At 39.7% G+C, this 17,891-nt stretch overlaps 1 protein-coding gene across 1 annotated transcript in view; it reads right to left on the bottom strand.

Annotated features, from left to right (window-relative positions):
• Positions 1-201: 201 nt before the first annotated feature.
• LOC706992 (disintegrin and metalloproteinase domain-containing protein 5) overlaps positions 202-17,891 on the bottom strand; it is a 160,262-nt gene continuing 142,572 nt past the window's right edge. The window contains exon 21 of the mRNA XM_077942769.1: positions 202-388. Coding sequence (XP_077798895.1) covers positions 202-388 — 187 coding nt within the window. The remainder of the gene's footprint in view (positions 389-17,891) is intronic.

Below are 17,891 nucleotides of genomic sequence, written 5' to 3'. Positions count from 1 at the left end.
GTTCCAGATTTTATCAGGAGAAACAGCCCTGTGCAAAAAATAAAAAGAAAGAAAAGAATGATGAAAAGGCTGAGAAAGCTGCCAGACACTGAAGTAAAAAAGAGAAGGAGAGAAAGCTGGATGGAAGCCATCCAGGCTTTCTGCAGCTTAAAGAAGGCCCATGCACTACCAGGAAGTTTTCACAAAGCTGTTGGGAAGTCCTCAAGCCAGAGCCGCTGTCAGGGGATTCTCAGGTCTCCTAAGAATGCCTTCCTTAGGATCTCCATCATTTTCAGTCACTGGTTGGGAGGACACCATGGGAAGTGAGGACTTCACAAAAATGCACTGATGCATTTCAGCCTGCAGCTGCTCAGACCGTTTATTGTTTATGCTCCTGGTAGTGGGAGATCTGCAAGTGGCATTCCCATGTGCCACCCATACCATTCAGATTATGCAAAAGCAGGCATCTTTATCTTGCTTCTGATCTTAGAGAAAAACCTTACAACCTTTCACCATTGATGATTATGTTAACTATGGGTTTTTCATCTATGGCTTGTATTATATTAAGGCATTTTTCTTTTATTCCCAGTTTGTTTCATGTTTGTGAATGTTTTTCTGCATCAATTGATATGCATACCTCCTTTCAGAATTTCCAGGCTTTAAAAATGGCTCTAGGCTTTGTCAGCACAGCGACAACGCTGTTCCAACATTGATGTAACTCAGAGATTTATTTGACATCCAACCTGAAAACCAGCAAACTGATTATACAGGAACTTGTCTCACCCATCCTAGATAACAAGAGTACTCCAATAAGGGAGGAAGGAGCTGGAATGCATTTGCCAGACAAATGATCACCGTCCTGTCACAGAGTGATTTAGAAGATGTTCCAATAAGAGAACTACGGCATGCCCGTAACTAGTCACAGGCGGTACAACCTTCATAGTTTCTCTTTCACAGTGTGAGAGGGAAGTAGCACTCACCAAATATTCTATAGGTTATCTTGATGTTTCCCAGCCTCCTCTGCAGCTAGGACTGTGTGACTACATTGGGTCAATGGACCATGAGAATAAATTACTTGTTGTATCACTGCTGGTTACAGGCAGTTAGTGAGCAGGTATGAGTTTTTCACACTTCCTTCAATTTTGTTGGCAACTGTGGGACCATGCGGTGAGAATACGGAGCCACAAGACTGAAGAAGCCTGGATGTCTAGTTATCACATAGAGGACAGACTCTGCTGCCCAGGAAAATTGCTGGACCTGCCTAAGATGATATATGATAACCAACATCAGATGGATTTTAAATTGTTAGAAATTCTAAAATGTTAGGATGGATCATCTCAAGCATCATGGGTAAGAGCATCCTCTGAAACTTGTCTTTGTTCTTAACTATAATTCTGGTAAAGAAGGCAAGATTTACAGGTTTTCTTGGTGGTTCACAGAGGTGTCCTTCATGATCTGTGCTATATCTGTTTAAGTAGGCTTCTTCCTCGGCCCTGGAATTCAAAAAGTAAATTTGCTCATGGAATCACCTAAGTGTCCATCAATGGCTGACTGAATGCATACGCACACACCATGGAATACTTTACAGTCAAAAAATGAAATCATGTCCTTTGTAGCAACTTGGATGGAGCTTGAGGCCATTATCCTAAGTGAAATAACTCAGAAATAGATAATGAAATACTGCATGTTCTTACCTATAAGTGAGACCTACACCATGGATACACATGAACACAAAAACAGAAATAATAAACCCTGAGGACTCCAAAAGCAAGGAGACTGGAGGTGAATGAGGGTTGAAAAATTATTTGTTGGGTACAATGTTCACTATTTAGGTGGTGGGTTCACTAGAAGCCCAAACCTCACCATTACACAATGTATGCATGTAGCAAACCTGCACATCTGCACGCTGAATCTAAAAGGAAAAAAATATATAAAGTTGCATAAAATACTCATGGAGAATTGGTCGTCTGATGTTCAGTTCATCATGAACCTACTCTCAAGTTCACTAGGCATAAGAATTCAGTTAAAATATTGAGCTTTATATATGTATATTTGAATCATTAGCAATACAAATATTTGTGCCCAAAGAATAACTGATAGTATCAGAGAAATGTCCTACTGAATAAGAATCTTTAGAATTGGTGCTATGTAATGAGTATTTGGAAAATCTCCCCAAGTGGAATAATCTACACACTTAGTTATAAACTACTAGTATGAAGTGAAAAGAGATAGAAATCAAGAGTGAGTAAACATTAATAAACAAATAAGTTGATTGTAATAAAGCAAAGTGAGAAAAAATTCTTGGAGAGATTAGACGCAGGGCTAAAAATCAAAACAGATAAAAAAAATTTTAGAAATGAAAGGAGCAAGTTTAAAAAAAGACAATCAAATACCAATTTAAAAAACAAAAAAAAAAAAAAGGAGGAGGAATAGGAATTCATAAATTTAACACTGTAGAGATAAGTGATGATTTTTCCAGAGTAATTTCAGAAAAAAATAAGGAACCAAAATCATCACCAGCCTTTGACACAGTTTGTATGGAGTTCTGAGTAACAAGAAAGTTTTTTTCCAGGAAGCAAAATATTTTCTTTTTGCAGCACCTTCAAACTTGTAGCACTTACCTCTCTTCGATATAAAAGCAAGTCACTTTTTTTCCAAGAAATTTCTACTCCATCTTCAAATATTTTTCTCCCCTTCACTTCTTTCTACAATTTCAGGGTAGATGTCAGTAAAAGTAGAAATCCTATTTTATAAGATGTCCCAAACTCACACTGGCCCAGAGCCATGAGAGTATTTCACTTACCTTAGGTTTTCGTAAACTTGGTACATTTAATCATAGCAATTGGTAAATGTTTGCCTTACATACTGCTCCTCTTCTCAGACCTCCCAGCTCATCAGTATTTGAATAGCTCTAAGGGTAAAGTCCTTGGACCACAGACTTGGTAGCCTTGTTATTTTTGGTGGTGCAACTCTAGTTATCTCTTAGCAGCTTCTACACCCTCCATAACAGACAGCAGGTCTGAAATGTACCTTTTGGAACTCTGACAGATGTTGTTGTTAAGCTCACTCCAAACCATGTCAAATGTCCTAAGGACCCAGAAAATTGAGTATTCTTTTTTGTATTATTCATTTTTATTATTTATAACCTATACACAATAATTGTACATGTTTATGGGGCACGGTGTGATTCTTCAATGCATGTAAACATTGAATAAAATGACTAAATCGGGGTAATTACTGTACCCATCACCTTAAATGTTTATCACTTCTTGTGGTGGTAACATTCAAAGTCTTCTCTTCCAGCTATCTCAAGATATATGTTTTTATTTTCTATAGTCACCTTACAGCGTAGTAGAACACTATAACTTCCTGTCTAACTGTGACATTGTACTCATTGACCAATGTATCTTGGTACCTGATATGGTTTGGCTGTGTCCCACCCAAATCTCAACTTGAATTGCATCTCTCAGAATTCTCATGTGTTGTGGGAGGGACCCAGTGGAGAGGTAATTGAATCATGGGAGCAGATATTTCCCATGCAATTCTCATGACAGTGAATAAGTCTCATGAGGTCTGATGGGTTTATCAGGGGTTTCTACTTTTGCTTCTTCCTCATTTTCTCTTGCCACCACCATGTAAGAAGTGCCTTTCATCTTCTGCCATGCTTCTGAGGCCTTCCCAGCCATATGGAACTGTAAGTCCAGTTAAACCTCTTTTTCTTCCCAGTCTCAGGTATGTCTTTATCAACAGTGTGTAAATGGACTAATACAGTAAATTGGTATCAGGAGTGGGGTGTTGCTGAAAAGATACCTGAAAATCTGGAAGCAGCTTTAGAACTGAGTAACAGGCAGAGGTTGGAACACTTTGGAAAGCTCAGAAGAAGATAGGAAAATGTGGGAAAGTTTGGAACCTCCTAGAGACTTGTTGAATGACTTGAAAAAAATGCTGATAGTGATATGGACAATAAGGTCCAGGTTGAGGTGATCTCGGATGGCGATGAGAAACTTGTTGGGAACTGGAGCAAAGATGACTTTTGTTATGTTTTAGCAAAGAGACTGGTAGCATTTTTTCCCTACCCTTGAGATTTGTGGAACTTTGAACTTGAGAGAGATGATTTGGGATATCTAGTGGAAGAAATTTCTAAGCAGCAAAGTATTCTAAAGATGACTTGACTCTTGTTAAAAGCGTTCTGTTTTAAAAAGGAAATAACATAAAAGTTCAGAAAATTTGCAGCCTGACAATGCAGTAGAAAAGAAAAACTCATTTTTTGAAGAGAAATTCAAGCCGACTGCAGAAATTTGCTTTAGCAAGAAGCCTAATGTTAATTCCCAAGCCATGATAAAAATGTCTCCAGGCCATGTCGGAGACCTTCACAGCAGCCCCTCCCATCACAGGCCCAGAGGCCCAGGAAGAAAAAGTGGTTTCATGGGCTGCACCCAGAGTCACTGTGCTGTGTGCAGCCTAGGGACTTGGTGCCCTGTGTCCCAGCTCCTCTAGCTGTGGCTGAAAGGGACCAACATAGAGCTCGGGCTGTGGCTTCAGAGGGTGGAAGCACCAAGTATTGGCAGCTTCCATGTGGTGTTGAGCCTGTGGATGCACAGAAGTAAATAATTGAGGTTTGGGAACCTCCACTTAGATTTCAGAAGACATAGGGAGACACATGGATGCCCAGGAAAAAGTTTGCTGCAGGGCTGGGGAACCTCTGCTAGGACAGTGTGGAAGGGAAATGTGGGGTCAGAGCCCGTACACAGAGGCCCTACTGGGGCACTGCCTAGTGGCGCTATGAGAAGAGGTCCACCATTCTCCAGACCCCAGAATGGTAGATCCACCAACAGCTTGTTCTGTGCACCTGGAAAAGCCACAGGCACTCAATGCCAGCCCATGAAAGTAGCCAGGAGGGAGGCTATACCCTGCCAAGCCACAAGGGTGGAGCTGCCCAAGACCATGGGAGCCCACCTCTTGCAACAGTGTGACCTGGATGTGAGACCTGGGGTCAAACAGATCATTTTGGAGCTCTAAAATTTGACTGCCCTGCTGGATTTTGAAATTACATGGGCCCTGTAACCCCTTTGTTTTGGCCAATTTTTCTCATTTGGAATGGCTGTATTTACCCAATGCCTGTACCCCCATTGTATCTAGGAAGTAACTGGCTTGCCTTTGATTTTACAGGCTCATAGGCAGAAGGGACTGGCCTTGTCTCAAATGAGACTTTGAACTGTGGACTTTTGAATTAATGCTGTAATGAGTTAAGACTTTGGGGGATTATTGGGAAGGCATGATTGGTTTTGAAATGTGGGGATATGAGATTTGGGAGGGGCCAGGGGTGGAATGATATGGTTTGGCTGTGTCCCCACTCAAATCTCAACTTGAATTGTATCACCCAGAGTTCCCACATGTTGTGGGAGGGACCCAGGGAAAGGTAATTGAATCCTGGAGGCTGATCTTTCCCGTGCTATTCTCGTGATAGTGAATAAGTCTCCCAAGATCTGATGGGTTTATCAGGGGTTTCTACTTTTGTTTCTTCCTCATTTTCTCTTGCTGCCACCATGTAAGAAGTGCCTTTTGCCTCCTGCCATAATTCTGAAGCCTCCCCAGCCATGTGGAACTGTAAGTCCAATTAAAACTCTTTTTATTCCCAGTCTTGGGTATGTCTTTATCAGCAACATGAAAATGGACTAATACAGTATCCTCACCTCAAACCTCTAGTAACTACCATTCTATGCTTAACTTCTATGAAATCAACTTTGTTGATCCCATGTAAGTTGAGATCATTTGTGTCTCTTCAATTAACATAATGCCCTTCAGCTTCATCCAAGTTGCTGCAAATGACAGAATTTCATTGTTTAATATGGCTGAAGAATATTTTGTTTTGTATATATATCACATTTTTAAATACATTAATCAGTAGATAGGCTTTTATGTTGATTTCATATCTTGGCTATTGTTAACAATGCTACAATAAACAAGGGATGGCATATATCTCTTCAACATATAGTTTCATTTCCTTTGGATATATACCTAATAATGGGATTTCAGGCTCACATGGTAGTTCCAAAAACTAACATGTGAGTTTTTAGCCCCTTACTGTTTTCCATAATGGCTGTACTAATTTACATTCCCATTAACAGTGCAAAAGAGCTCCCCTTTCTCTACACCCTCATCAACATTCATTATTTTTTGTATTTTTTATCATAGCCATGAAGCCAATCCAAGAGTCCCATGGACAGTTTTGTTTTTGTTTGTTTTTGATAAACATAGAAATTGACCCTTCTGGTGTTAAAGCTTAAAACTTACATTCATTTTATCTGAGTTCCTTCCTCAGGAAAGGACTCCCAGGTCTCTCAGAAAGTATTTAAAAACTGAAACTCACCAGATCATCACATCCAGACAATAATTCATTGTCTCATTTGTCATGATTGCTTCTTTTATTTATTTGAGTTTTTTTGTTTTATTTTGTTTTTGTTTTGTTTTGTTTTGTTTTGTTTTTCAGAGGAGTCTCTATCACCCAGGCTGGAGTGCAGTGGCACAATCTCAGCTCACTGCAACCTCCCCCTCCTGGGTTCAAGTGATTCTCCTGCCTGAATCTCCTGAGTAGCTGGGACTACAGGCACCCACCACCAATCCTGGCTAAGTTTAGTATCTTTAGTAAGATGGAGTTTTTCCGTGATGGTCAGGCTGGTCTTCAACTCTTGACCTCAGGTGATTCACCCACCTTGGCCTCCCAAATTGCTGGGATTACAAGCATGAGCCACCACACCCAGCCCATGATTGCTTCTTTACCCCTCCTGAGTTCCTGTTTTCCCACATCTAGTTACATATTTCTTCCCTGCTATATAAATCTCCAATTTGGTCAGGGAGATGAATTTGGACTGATTCTTGGCTGCAGCACCCGATTAAAGCATCTTCCCTGGCAATACTCATTGTCTCAGTCATTGGCTTTCTGTGCAGTGAGCAGCAGAACCAAGACCAAACCCCTGGTGTTTTGATAAGAGCCATTCTAAGGTGAAATAGTATTTCATTATGACTTCGAAATGAATTTTGCTGACAATTAGTGATGTTGACCATTTTTTCATGTATATCTTGGCCATTTTATTTTTATATTTAATTCTTGTGGATACATAGTAGGTGTAGATATTTATGAAATACATGAGATATTTTGATACAACTATGCAATGAGTAATAATCACATCATGCAGAATGAGGTATCTATTCCCTCAATTTTTCCTTTGTGTTACAAAGAATCCAATTGTACTTTTAGTTATTTAAAAATGTACAAGTATATTATTATAGTCACCTTGTTGTGCTAGCAATTAGTAGGTCTTATTCATTCTTTCTATGAATGAATAAAATTCTATGAATGAATAAGAATATCTCCCTTCTAAAACCCTCACCCTCATTGCCACTACCATTCCGAGCCTCTGGTAACCATCCTTCTACTCCCTATCTCCATGAGTTCAATTGTTTTGATATTTAGATACCACAAATAAGTGACAATATTTGATGTCTGCCTTTCTGTGCCTGGCTTATTTCACTTAACTTAATGATCAGCAGTTCGACCTCCTTGCAAATGACAGAATCTCATTCTTTTTATGGCTGAAAGTACTCCATTCTGTATGTGTACCACATTTTCTGTATCCATTAATCTGTTGATAGATGCTTAGGTTGTTTCCAATTTTTGGCTATTGTGAACAGTGCTGCAACAAACATAGGAGTGCATATATCTCTTCAACATTCTCAACTTTTTCTTTTCCTTTTCCTTTTTTTTTTTTTTTTTTTAGACACAGTTTCACTCTTGTTGCCCAGGCTGAAGTGAAGTGGTGCAATCTTGGCTTAGTGCAACCTCCGCCTCCCGGGTTCAAGCAATTCTCCTGCCTCAGCCCCCCAAGTAGCTGGGATTATAGGTGCCCACTACCACGCCTGGCTAATTTTTGTATTTTTAGTAGAGACAGGGTTTCACCATGTTGGCCAGGCCGGTCTCGAACTCCTGACTTCCAACTGCTTCAGCCTCCCAAAGTGCTGGGATTACAGGCATAAGCCACAGTGCCTGGCCTGATTTTCTTTCTTTTGGGTATATGTTCAGCAGTGGGACTGCTAGATCATATGATACCCCAAGTTTTAGATTTTGAGGAACCTCCAAACTGTTCTCCATAGTGGTTGTACTAATTTATGTTCCCACTAATAGTGTACAAGGGTTTTTTTTTTCTCCACTTTCTCACCAGCATGTATTATTCCTTATCTTTTTGATATAAGCTATTTTAACTGGGGAGAGATGATATATCATGGTAATTTCTATTCATTTTTATGACAATTGATTATGTTGAGCACCTTGTCATATGCCTATGTATCTCTTGGCCATACTTCTTCTTTTGAGAAATGTTTATTCAAGTCTTTTGCCCATTTTAAAATTGGATTATTTGTTTTGTTTTGCTACTGAGTTGTTTCAGTTCCTTATATACTCTGGGTATTAATCCCTTGTCAGATGCATATTTTGCAAATACTTTTTCTTAATCTATAGGTTGTCTTTTCACACTGTTGATTTCCTTTGCTATGCAGAAGCATTTTAGTTTGATGTAATCCCATTTGTCTATTTTTGCTTTTATTGCCTGTTCTTCTGAGGTCTTATTGAAAAAAATCCTTGCCCAGTCCAATTTTATAAAGTGTTTTCCCTATAGTCTTCTAGTAGTTTCATAGTTTGAGGTCTTAAATTTAAGTCTTTAATTTATTTTGAGTTAATATTATGTATATGGTGAGAGATGCTGGCCTAGTTTTACTGTTCTATATGTGGATAGCCAGTTTTGCCAGCACCACTTACTGAGGAGAGTTGGGAGCAGGCCCCCCAAAATCTGGCCATAAACGGGCACCAGAACTGGCCATAAACAAAATCTCTGCAGCACTGTAACATGTTCATAATGGCTCTAACGCCCACACTGGAAGGTTGTGGGTTTACCAGAATGAGGGCAAGGAACACCTCGCCCACTCAGGGCAGAAAATTGCTTAAAGGCATTCTTTTTTTTTTTTTTTTTTTTTAATTTATTTATTATTATTATACTTTAAGTTGTAGGGTACATGTGCATAACGTGCAGGTTTGTTACATATGTATACTTGTGCCATGGTGGTGTGCTGCACCCATCAACTCGTCATTTACATCAGGTATAACTCCCAATGCGATCCCTCCCCCCTGCCCCCTCCCCATGATAGGCCCCTGTGTGTGATGTTCCCCTTCCTGAGTCCAAGTGATCTCATTGTTCAGTTCCCACCGATGAGTGAGAACATGCGGTGTTTGGTTTTCTGTTCTTGTAATAGTTTGCTAAGAATGATGGTTTCCAGCTGCATCCATGTCCCTACAAACTCATCCTTTTTGATGGCTGCATAGTATTCCATGGTGTATATGTGCCACATTTTCTTAATCCAATCTGTCACTGATGGACATTTGGGTTGATTCCAAGTCTTTGCTATTGTGAATAGTGCTGCAATAAACATACGTGTGCATGTGTCTTTATAGCAGCATAATTTATAATCCTTTGGGTATATACCCAGTAATGGGATGGCTGGGTCATATGGTACATCTAGTTCTAGATCCTTGAGGAATCGCCATACTGTTTTCCATAATGGTTGAACTAGTTTACAATCCCACCAACAGTGTCAAAGTGTTCCTATTTCTCCACATCCTCTCCAGCACCTGTTGTTTCCTGACTTTTTAATGATCGCCATTCTAACTGGTGTGAGATGGTATCTCATTGTGGTTTTGATTTGCATTTCTCTGATGGCCAGTGATGATGAGCATTTTTTCATGTGTCTGTTGGCTGTATGAATGTCTTCTTTTGAGAAATGTCTGTTCATATCCTTTGCCCACTTTTTGATGGGGTTGTTTGTTTTTTTCTTGTAAATTTGTTTGAGTTCTTTGTAGGTTCTGGATATTAGCCCTTTGTCAGATGAGTAGATTGCAAAAATTTTCTCCCATTCTGTAGGTTGCCTGTTCACTCTGATGGTAGTTTCTTTTGCTGTGCAGAAGCTCTTTAGTTTAATGAGATCCCATTTGTCAATTTTGGCTTTTGCTGCCATTGCTTTTGGTGTTTTAGACATGAAGTCTTTGCCCATGCCTATGCCCTGAATGGTACTACCTAGGTTTTCCTCTAGGATTTTTATGGTATTAGGTCTAACGTTTAAATCTCTAATACATCTTGAATTAATTTTCGTATAAGGAGTAAGGAAGGGATCCAGTTTCAGCTTTCTACTTATGGCTAGCCAATTTTCCCAGCACCATTTATTAAATAGGGAATCCTTTCCCCATTTCTTGTTTCTCTCAGCTTTGTCAAAGATCAGATGGCTGTAGATGTGTGGTATTATTTCTGAGGACTCTATTCTGTTCCATTGGTCTATATCTCTGTTTTGGTACCAGTACCATGCTGTTTTGGTTACTGTAGCCTTGTAGTATAGTTTGAAGTCAGGTAGCGTGATGCCTCCAGCTTTGTTCTTTTGACTTAGGATTGTCTTGGAGATGCAGGCTCTTTTTTGGTTCCATATGAACTTTAAAGCAGTTTTTTCCAATTCTGTGAGGAAACTCATTGGTAGCTTGATGGGGATGGCATTGAATCTATAAATTACCTTGGGCAGTATGGCCATTTTCACGATATTGATTCTTCCTATCCATGAGCATGGTATGTTCTTCCATTTGTTTGTGTCCTCTTTGATTTCACTGAGCAGTGGTTTGTAGTTCTCCTTGAAGAGGTCCTTTACATCCCTTGTAAGTTGGATTCCTAGGTATTTTATTGTCTTTGAAGCAATTGTGAATGGAAGTTCATTTCTGATTTGGCTCTCTGTTTGTCTGTTACTGGTGTATAAGAATGCTTGTGATTTTTGCACATTAATTTTGTATCCTGAGACTTTGCTGAAGTTGCTTATCAGCTTAAGGAGATTTTGGGCTGAGACAATGGGGTTTTCTAAATATACAATCATGTCATCTGCAAACAGGGACAGTTTGACTTCTTCTTTTCCTAACTGAATACCCTTGATTTCTTTCTCTTGACTAATTGCCCTAGCCAGAACTTCCAACACTATGTTGAATAGGAGTGGTGAGAGAGGGCATCCCTGTCTTGTGCCAGTTTTCAAAGGGAATTTTTCCAGTTTTTGCCCATTCAGTATGATATTGGCTGTGGGTTTGTCATAAATAGCTCTTATTATTTTGAGGTACATTCCATCAATACCGAATTTATTGAGCGTTTTTAGCATGAAGGGCTGTTGAATGTTGTCAAAAGCCTTTTCTGCATCTATTGAGATAATCATGTGGTTCTTGTCTTTGGTTCGGTTTATATGCTGGATTATGTTTATTGATTTGCGAATGTTGAACCAGCCTTGCATCCCAGGGATGAAGCCCACTTGATCATGGTGGATAAGCTTTTTGATGTGTTGCTGAATCCGGTTTGCCAGTATTTTATTGAGGATTTTTGCATCGATGTTCATCAGGGATATTGGTCTAAAATTCTCTTTTTTTGTTGTGTCTCTGCCAGGCTTTGGTATCAGGATGATGTTGGCCTCATAAAATGAGTTAGGGAGGATTCCCTCTTTTTCTATTGATTGGAATAGTTTCAGAAGGAATGGTACCAACTCCTCCTTGTATCTCTGGTAGAATTCAGCTGTGAATCCATCTGGTCCTGGACTTTTTTGGTTGGTAGGCTATTAATTATTGCCTCAATTTCAGAGCCTGCTATTGGTCTATTCAGGGATTCAACTTCTTCCTGGTTTAGTCTTGGAAGAGTGTAAGTGTCCAGGAAATTATCCATTTCTTCTAGATTTTCCAGTTTATTTGAGTAGAGGTGTTTATAGTATTCTCTGATGGTAGTTTGTATTTCTGTGGGGTCGGTGGTGATATCCCCTTTATCATTTTTAATTGTGTCGATTTGATTCTTCTCTCTTTTCTTCTTTATTAGTCTTGCTAGTGGTCTGTCAATTTTGTTGATCTTTTCAAAAAACCAGCTCCTGGATTCATTGATTTTTTGGAGAGTTTTTTGTGTCTCTATCTCCTTCAGTTCTGCTCTGATCTTAGTTATTTCTAGCCTTCTGCTAGCTTTCGAATGTGTTTGCTCTTGCTTCTCTAGTTCTTTTAATTGCGATGTTAGAGTGTCAATTTCAGATCTTTCCTGCTTTCTCTTCTGGGCATTTAGTGCTATAAATTTCCCTCTACACACTGCTTTAAATGTGTCCCAGAGATTCTGGTATGTTGTATCTTTGTTCTCATTGGTTTCAAAGAACATCTTTATTTCTGCCTTCATTTCGTTATATACCCAGTAGTCATTCAGGAGCACGTTGTTCAGTTTCCATGTAGTTGAGCGGTTTTGATTGAGTTTCTTAGTCCTGAGTTCTAGTTTGATTGCACTGTGGTCTGAGAGACAGTTTGTTATAATTTCTGTTCTTGTACATTTGCTGAGGAGTGCTTTACTTCCAATTACGTGGTTGATTTTGGAGTAAGTACGATGTGGTGCTGAGAAGAATGTATATTCTGTTGATTTGGGGTTCTATAGATGTCTATTAGGTCTGCTTGCTGCAGACATGAGTTCAATTCCTGGATATCCTTGTTAACTTTCTGTCTCGTTGATCTGTCTAATGTTGACAGTGGAGTGTTGAAGTCTCCCATTATTATTGTATGGGAGTCTAAGTCTCTTTGTAAGTCTCTAAGGACTTGCTTGATGAATCTGGGTGCTCCTGTATTGGGTGCATATATATTTAGGATAGTTAGCTCTTCTTGTTGAATTGATCCCTTTACCATTATGTAATGGCCTTCTTTGTCTCTTTTGATCTTTGATGGTTTAAAGTCTGTTTTATCAGAGACTAGGATTGCAACCCCTGCTTTTTTTTGTTCTCCATTTGCTTGGTAAATCTTCCTCCATCCCTTTATTTTGAGCCTATGTATGTCTCTGCGTGTGAGATGGGTCTCCTGAATACAGCAGACTGATGGGTCTTGACTCTTTATCCAGTTTGCCAGTCTGTGTCTTTTAATTGGAGCATTTAGTCCATTTACATTTAAGGTTAAGATTGTTATGTGTGAACTTGATCCTGCCATTGTGATATTAGCTGGTTATTTTGCTCGTTAGTTGATGCAGTTTCTTCCTAGCCTCGATGGTCTTTACATTTTGGCATGTTTTTGCAATGGCTGGTACCGGTTGTTCTTTTCCATGTTTAGTGCTTCCTTCAGGGTCTCTTGTAAGGCAGGCCTAGTGGTGACAAAATCTCTAAGCATTTGCTTATCTGTAAAGGATTTTATTTCTCCTTCACTTATGAAACGTAGTTTGGCTGGATATGAAATTCTGGGTTTAAAATTCTTTTCTTTAAGAATGTTGAATATTGGCCCCCACTCTCTTCTGGCTTGGAGAGTTTCTGCCAAGAGATCTGCTGTTAGTCTGATGGGCTTCCCTTTGTGGGTAACCCGACCTTTCTCTCAGGCTGCCCTTAAGATTTTTTCCTTCATTTCAACTTTGGTGAATCTGGCAATTATGTGTCTTGGAGTTGCTCTTCTCGAGGAGTATCTTTGTGGCGTTCTCTGTATTTCCTGGATTTGAATGTTGGCCTGCCCTACTAGGTTGGGGAAGTTCTCCTGGATGATATCCTGAAGAGTGTTTTCTAACTTGGTTCCATTTTCCCCCTCACTTTCAGGCACCCCAATCAGACGTAGATTTGGTCTTTTTACATAATCCCATACTTCTTGCAGGCTTTGTTCATTTCTTTTTCTTTTTTTTTCTTTTGGTTTCTCTTCTCGCTTCATTTCATTCATTTGATCCTCAATCGCAGATACTCTTTCTTCCAGTTGATTGAGTCGGTTACTGAAGCTTGTGCATTTGTCACGTATTTCTCGTTTCATGTTTTTCATCTCTTTCATTTCGTTTATGACCTTCTCTGCATTAATTACTCTAGCCATCAATTCTTCCACTTTTTTTTCAAGATTTTTAGTTTCTTTGCGCTGGGTACATAATTCCTCCTTTAGCTCTGAGAAATTTGATGGACTGAAGCCTTCTTCTCTCATCTCGTCAAAGTCATTCTCCGTCCAGCTTTGATCCGTTGCTGGCGATGAGCTGCGCTCCTTTGCCGGGGGAGATGCGCTCTTATTTTTTGAATTTCCAGCTTTTCTGCCCTGCTTTTTCCCCATCTTTGTGGTTTTATCTGCCTCTGGTCTTTGATGATGGTGATGTACTGATGGGGTTTTGGTGTAGGTGTCCTTCCTGTTTGATAGTTTTCCTTCTAACAGTCAGGACCCTCAGCTGTAGGTCTGTTGGAGATTGCTTGAGGTCCACTCCAGATCCTGTTTGCCTGGGTATCAGCAGCAGAGGCTGCAGAAGATAGAATATTTCTGAACAGCGAGTGTACCTGTCTGATTCTTGCTTTGGAAGCTTCCTCTCAGGGGTGTACTCCACCCTGTGAGGTGTGGGGTGTCAGACTGCCCCTAGTGGGGGATGTCTCCCAGTTAGGCTACTCAGGGGTCAGGGACCCACCTGAGCAGGGAGTCTGTCCCTTCTCAGATCTCAACCTCCGTGTTGGGAGATCCACTGCTCTCTTCTAAGCTGTCAGACAGAGTCGTTTGCGTCTGCAGAGGTTTCGGCTGTGTTTGTTATTGCCCTGTCCCCAGAGGTGGAGTCTATAGAGACAGGCAGGTTTCCTTGAGCTGCTGTGAGCTCCACCCAGCTCGAGCTTCCCAGCAGGTTGTTTACCTACTTAAGCCTCAGCAATGGCGGGCGCCCCTCCCCCAGCCTCGCTGCTGCCTTGCCGGTAGATCACAGACTGCTGTGCTAGCAATGAGGGAGGCTCCGTGGGTGTGGGACCCTCCCGGCCAGGTGTGGGATATGATCTCCTGGTGTGCCTGTTTGCTTAAAGCGCAGTATTGGGGTGGGAGTTACCCGATTTTCCAGGTGTTGTGTGTCTCAGTTCCCCTGGCTAGGAAAAGGGATTCCCTTCCCCCTTGCGCTTCCCAGGTGAGGCAATGCCTCGCCCTGCTTCAGCTCTCGCTGGTCGGGCTGCAGCAGCTGACCAGCACCGATCGTCCGGCACTCCCCAGTGAGATGAACCCAGTACCTCAGTTGAAAATGCAGAAATCACTGGTCTTCTGTGTCGCTCACGCTGGGAGTTGGAGACTGGAGCTGTTCCTATTCGGCCATCTTGCTCCACCCCCCCAGTACTCATCGCTTAAAGGCATTCTTAAGCCACGAACAATAGCATGAGCAATCTGTACCTTAAGGACATGCTCCTGCTGCAGTTAACTAGCCCAACCCATTTCTTTAATTCGGCCCATCCCTTGATACTTTTAGTTAATCGAATATCTATAGAAACAATGCTAATGACTGGCTTGCTGTTTATAAATATGTGGGTAAATCTGTTTGGGGCTCTCAGCTCTGAAGGCTGTGAGACCCCTGATTTCCCACATCACACCTCTATATTTCTGTGTGTGTGTCTTTAATTCCTCTAGTGCCACTGGGTTAGGGTCTCCCTGACCAAGCTGGTCTCGGCAAAGGAGACAGTACTTCTCCCAATATGTGTTTTGCTACCTTTGATGAAAATTAGCTGGCCCTGAACATGGATTTATTTCTCTATTTGATTCCATTGTTCTATGTGACTTTTTTTATGCCAGTGCCATGCTGTTTTCATTACTATATTTTGTAGCATATTTTGAAGTGGGTACTGTGATGCCTCCAGCTTTGTTCTTTTTGCAAGATTGCTTTGGCTACTAAAGTCTTTTCCGTTTCCATATGGATTTTAAGATTGTTTTTTCTATTTCTGGGAAGAATTTCAAGAGTATTTTGATAGAGATTTCTGAAGAATCTGAAGATTGCTTTGGATAAATATGGACATTTTGACAATATTAATTCTTCTGATCTATAAACATGGAATTTTTTACTTGTGTTCTCTTCAGCTTCTTTTATCAATCTTTTATATTTTTCATGTAGAGTTCTTTCACCTTCTTGATTTATTCCTAGATATTTAAAATGTTGTAGCTATTGTAAATTAACTTGATTCTTGATTTCTTTTTCAGATAGTTCACTATTGGTATATAGAAATGCTACCGATTTTTGTATGTTAATTTTGCATTCTGCAACTTTACTATCTTGATTTATTTTTTCTAACTTTTTTTTTTTTTTGGTGAAGTCTTCAGTATTTTCTAAATATATGATTATGTAATCTGCAAACAGGGATACTTTGACTTCTTCCTTTCCTATTTATATGCCTTTTATTTTCTTTCTCTTACCTAATTGCTCTGGCTAGTACTTCCAATAGTATGTTGAATTAAAGCAGTAGAAGTGGGAAACTTGCCTTCTTCCAGATCTTACAAGAAAAGCTTTCAGCTTTTCCCCATTCAGTACGATGTTAGCTGTGGGGTTTAATTTTTAACACATGGCCTTTATTGTCTTTAGTTATATTCTTTCTATACCCAATATTTTTGAGACCAATTGGGTATTCATATTCAGAAAGAGTTGGAGATAGATTTGAGCAATGAGAGAAAAGTACCTTCAACAAGCTATTAAAAACAAAAACAGAAAAAAGGTGAACTATCCCCAGGAACAGTGATTTGCTAGCAACTATTATACAGCTATTTCTGTGATGTGAGGGAGAGGAAGTCCACAACGATAGGTTTATCAGTCTCAGCAAAGGCTAATTTCAAGCTACCATTTGATATTTCTGGAAGAGTTGGTAATACATGCAAGTCACACATTACCATAGTATAGTAGTTCAACCATAAAGATGCAATAGTCATAACCTAAAAAGCAAAGATAAATATAAAAAATAATGAATAAATGGTGTTATTTGAATGTTGGTTTTTAATGTATTTAGATTTAAGTAATATTTTTTATAACGGCTGTTTAACAACTGACTTGCAAATATTCTGAAACTTTAACTGGTGAGCTCTGGCGAGATGATATGAGCTGTCTCTAGCACACCACTGCCAAAGGAACATGTGAAGAGAAGACATGATTCAGGTTCAATGGGGCCTGAACCATATATAATTTGATAAACTCTAAGAATACAAAGTTAGGTTCATGACTTTAAAGAGAATCTGTGCAACTAAGTTGTTCTTAAGTTTTTGCTTCCTTAGCTTTACGGTAAATCTACTTTAGGCAAACAAGTATTTTAACACACTAAAGTGGGTTTACAACTTTCAAAAATAAGCAGGAGTAAGAAGAGAGGAACTGAGCTCAGATATCATCTACATAAAAGTCACTGTAACCAGTCACAGACTAGCTAGAGGCTAGGAACTCTGAAAGAAAAGGGATAGGTCAGACTTGAGAGAGATTCTGGTCAACCTAAGAAGCAGAAGGGGAAACAGATACTCTGCTGTGCGGCTGACTGGCAGTCCCTCTTAGCTTTATTAGATGAAGGTCTTAGGCTCCTTTCACCTGATTCAGAGCATCTTATGGATCCAAATTTGACAAGGTAGAATTTGGACTGCAAATACAGAGAATTCAATGGACATAAGTCATGAGATTCAGGCCGGATGATTTATTTCACAGTTTAAAACCCTCCACAGTGAGAGAGAAATTGTGTTTTGTTCCTCCTTGGTTCGGGCCCGTTTCTGATGATGTATTTGTTACTCTCCTCTCTCCAAGTATTAGCATTCAAGGTTGTTAGAGACTGGTGCTGTAGGAGAAAACAAAACAAATAAAATGCCAGTGTTGGTCATTTTTCTTTCTTGTAGCTAACACATTTCTAACTCAAGTAATTTTAAAACTATGGGTGATTAAAAGCAAAAACATTAAAAAAATAAAAATTCCAGAAAAATATTACCTGTTACCTCAACTGACAATACTCTCAGTTTTATAATAGAAGTGACTTGTGAAAGTAGACTGGTTTTTTAAATCCATGTTTGGTAACTATTTAGGTCAATAAATAAAGTGCCTTGAAAACTCCATTCTAAACATATGCAATGATTTTATTTT

The sequence above is a fragment of the Macaca mulatta genome, chromosome 8 (genome assembly GCF_049350105.2).
Source record: "Macaca mulatta isolate MMU2019108-1 chromosome 8, T2T-MMU8v2.0, whole genome shotgun sequence".
Taxonomy (NCBI): Eukaryota; Metazoa; Chordata; class Mammalia; order Primates; family Cercopithecidae; genus Macaca; species Macaca mulatta.
This window is presented reverse-complemented; position numbering and strand designations above follow the sequence as displayed.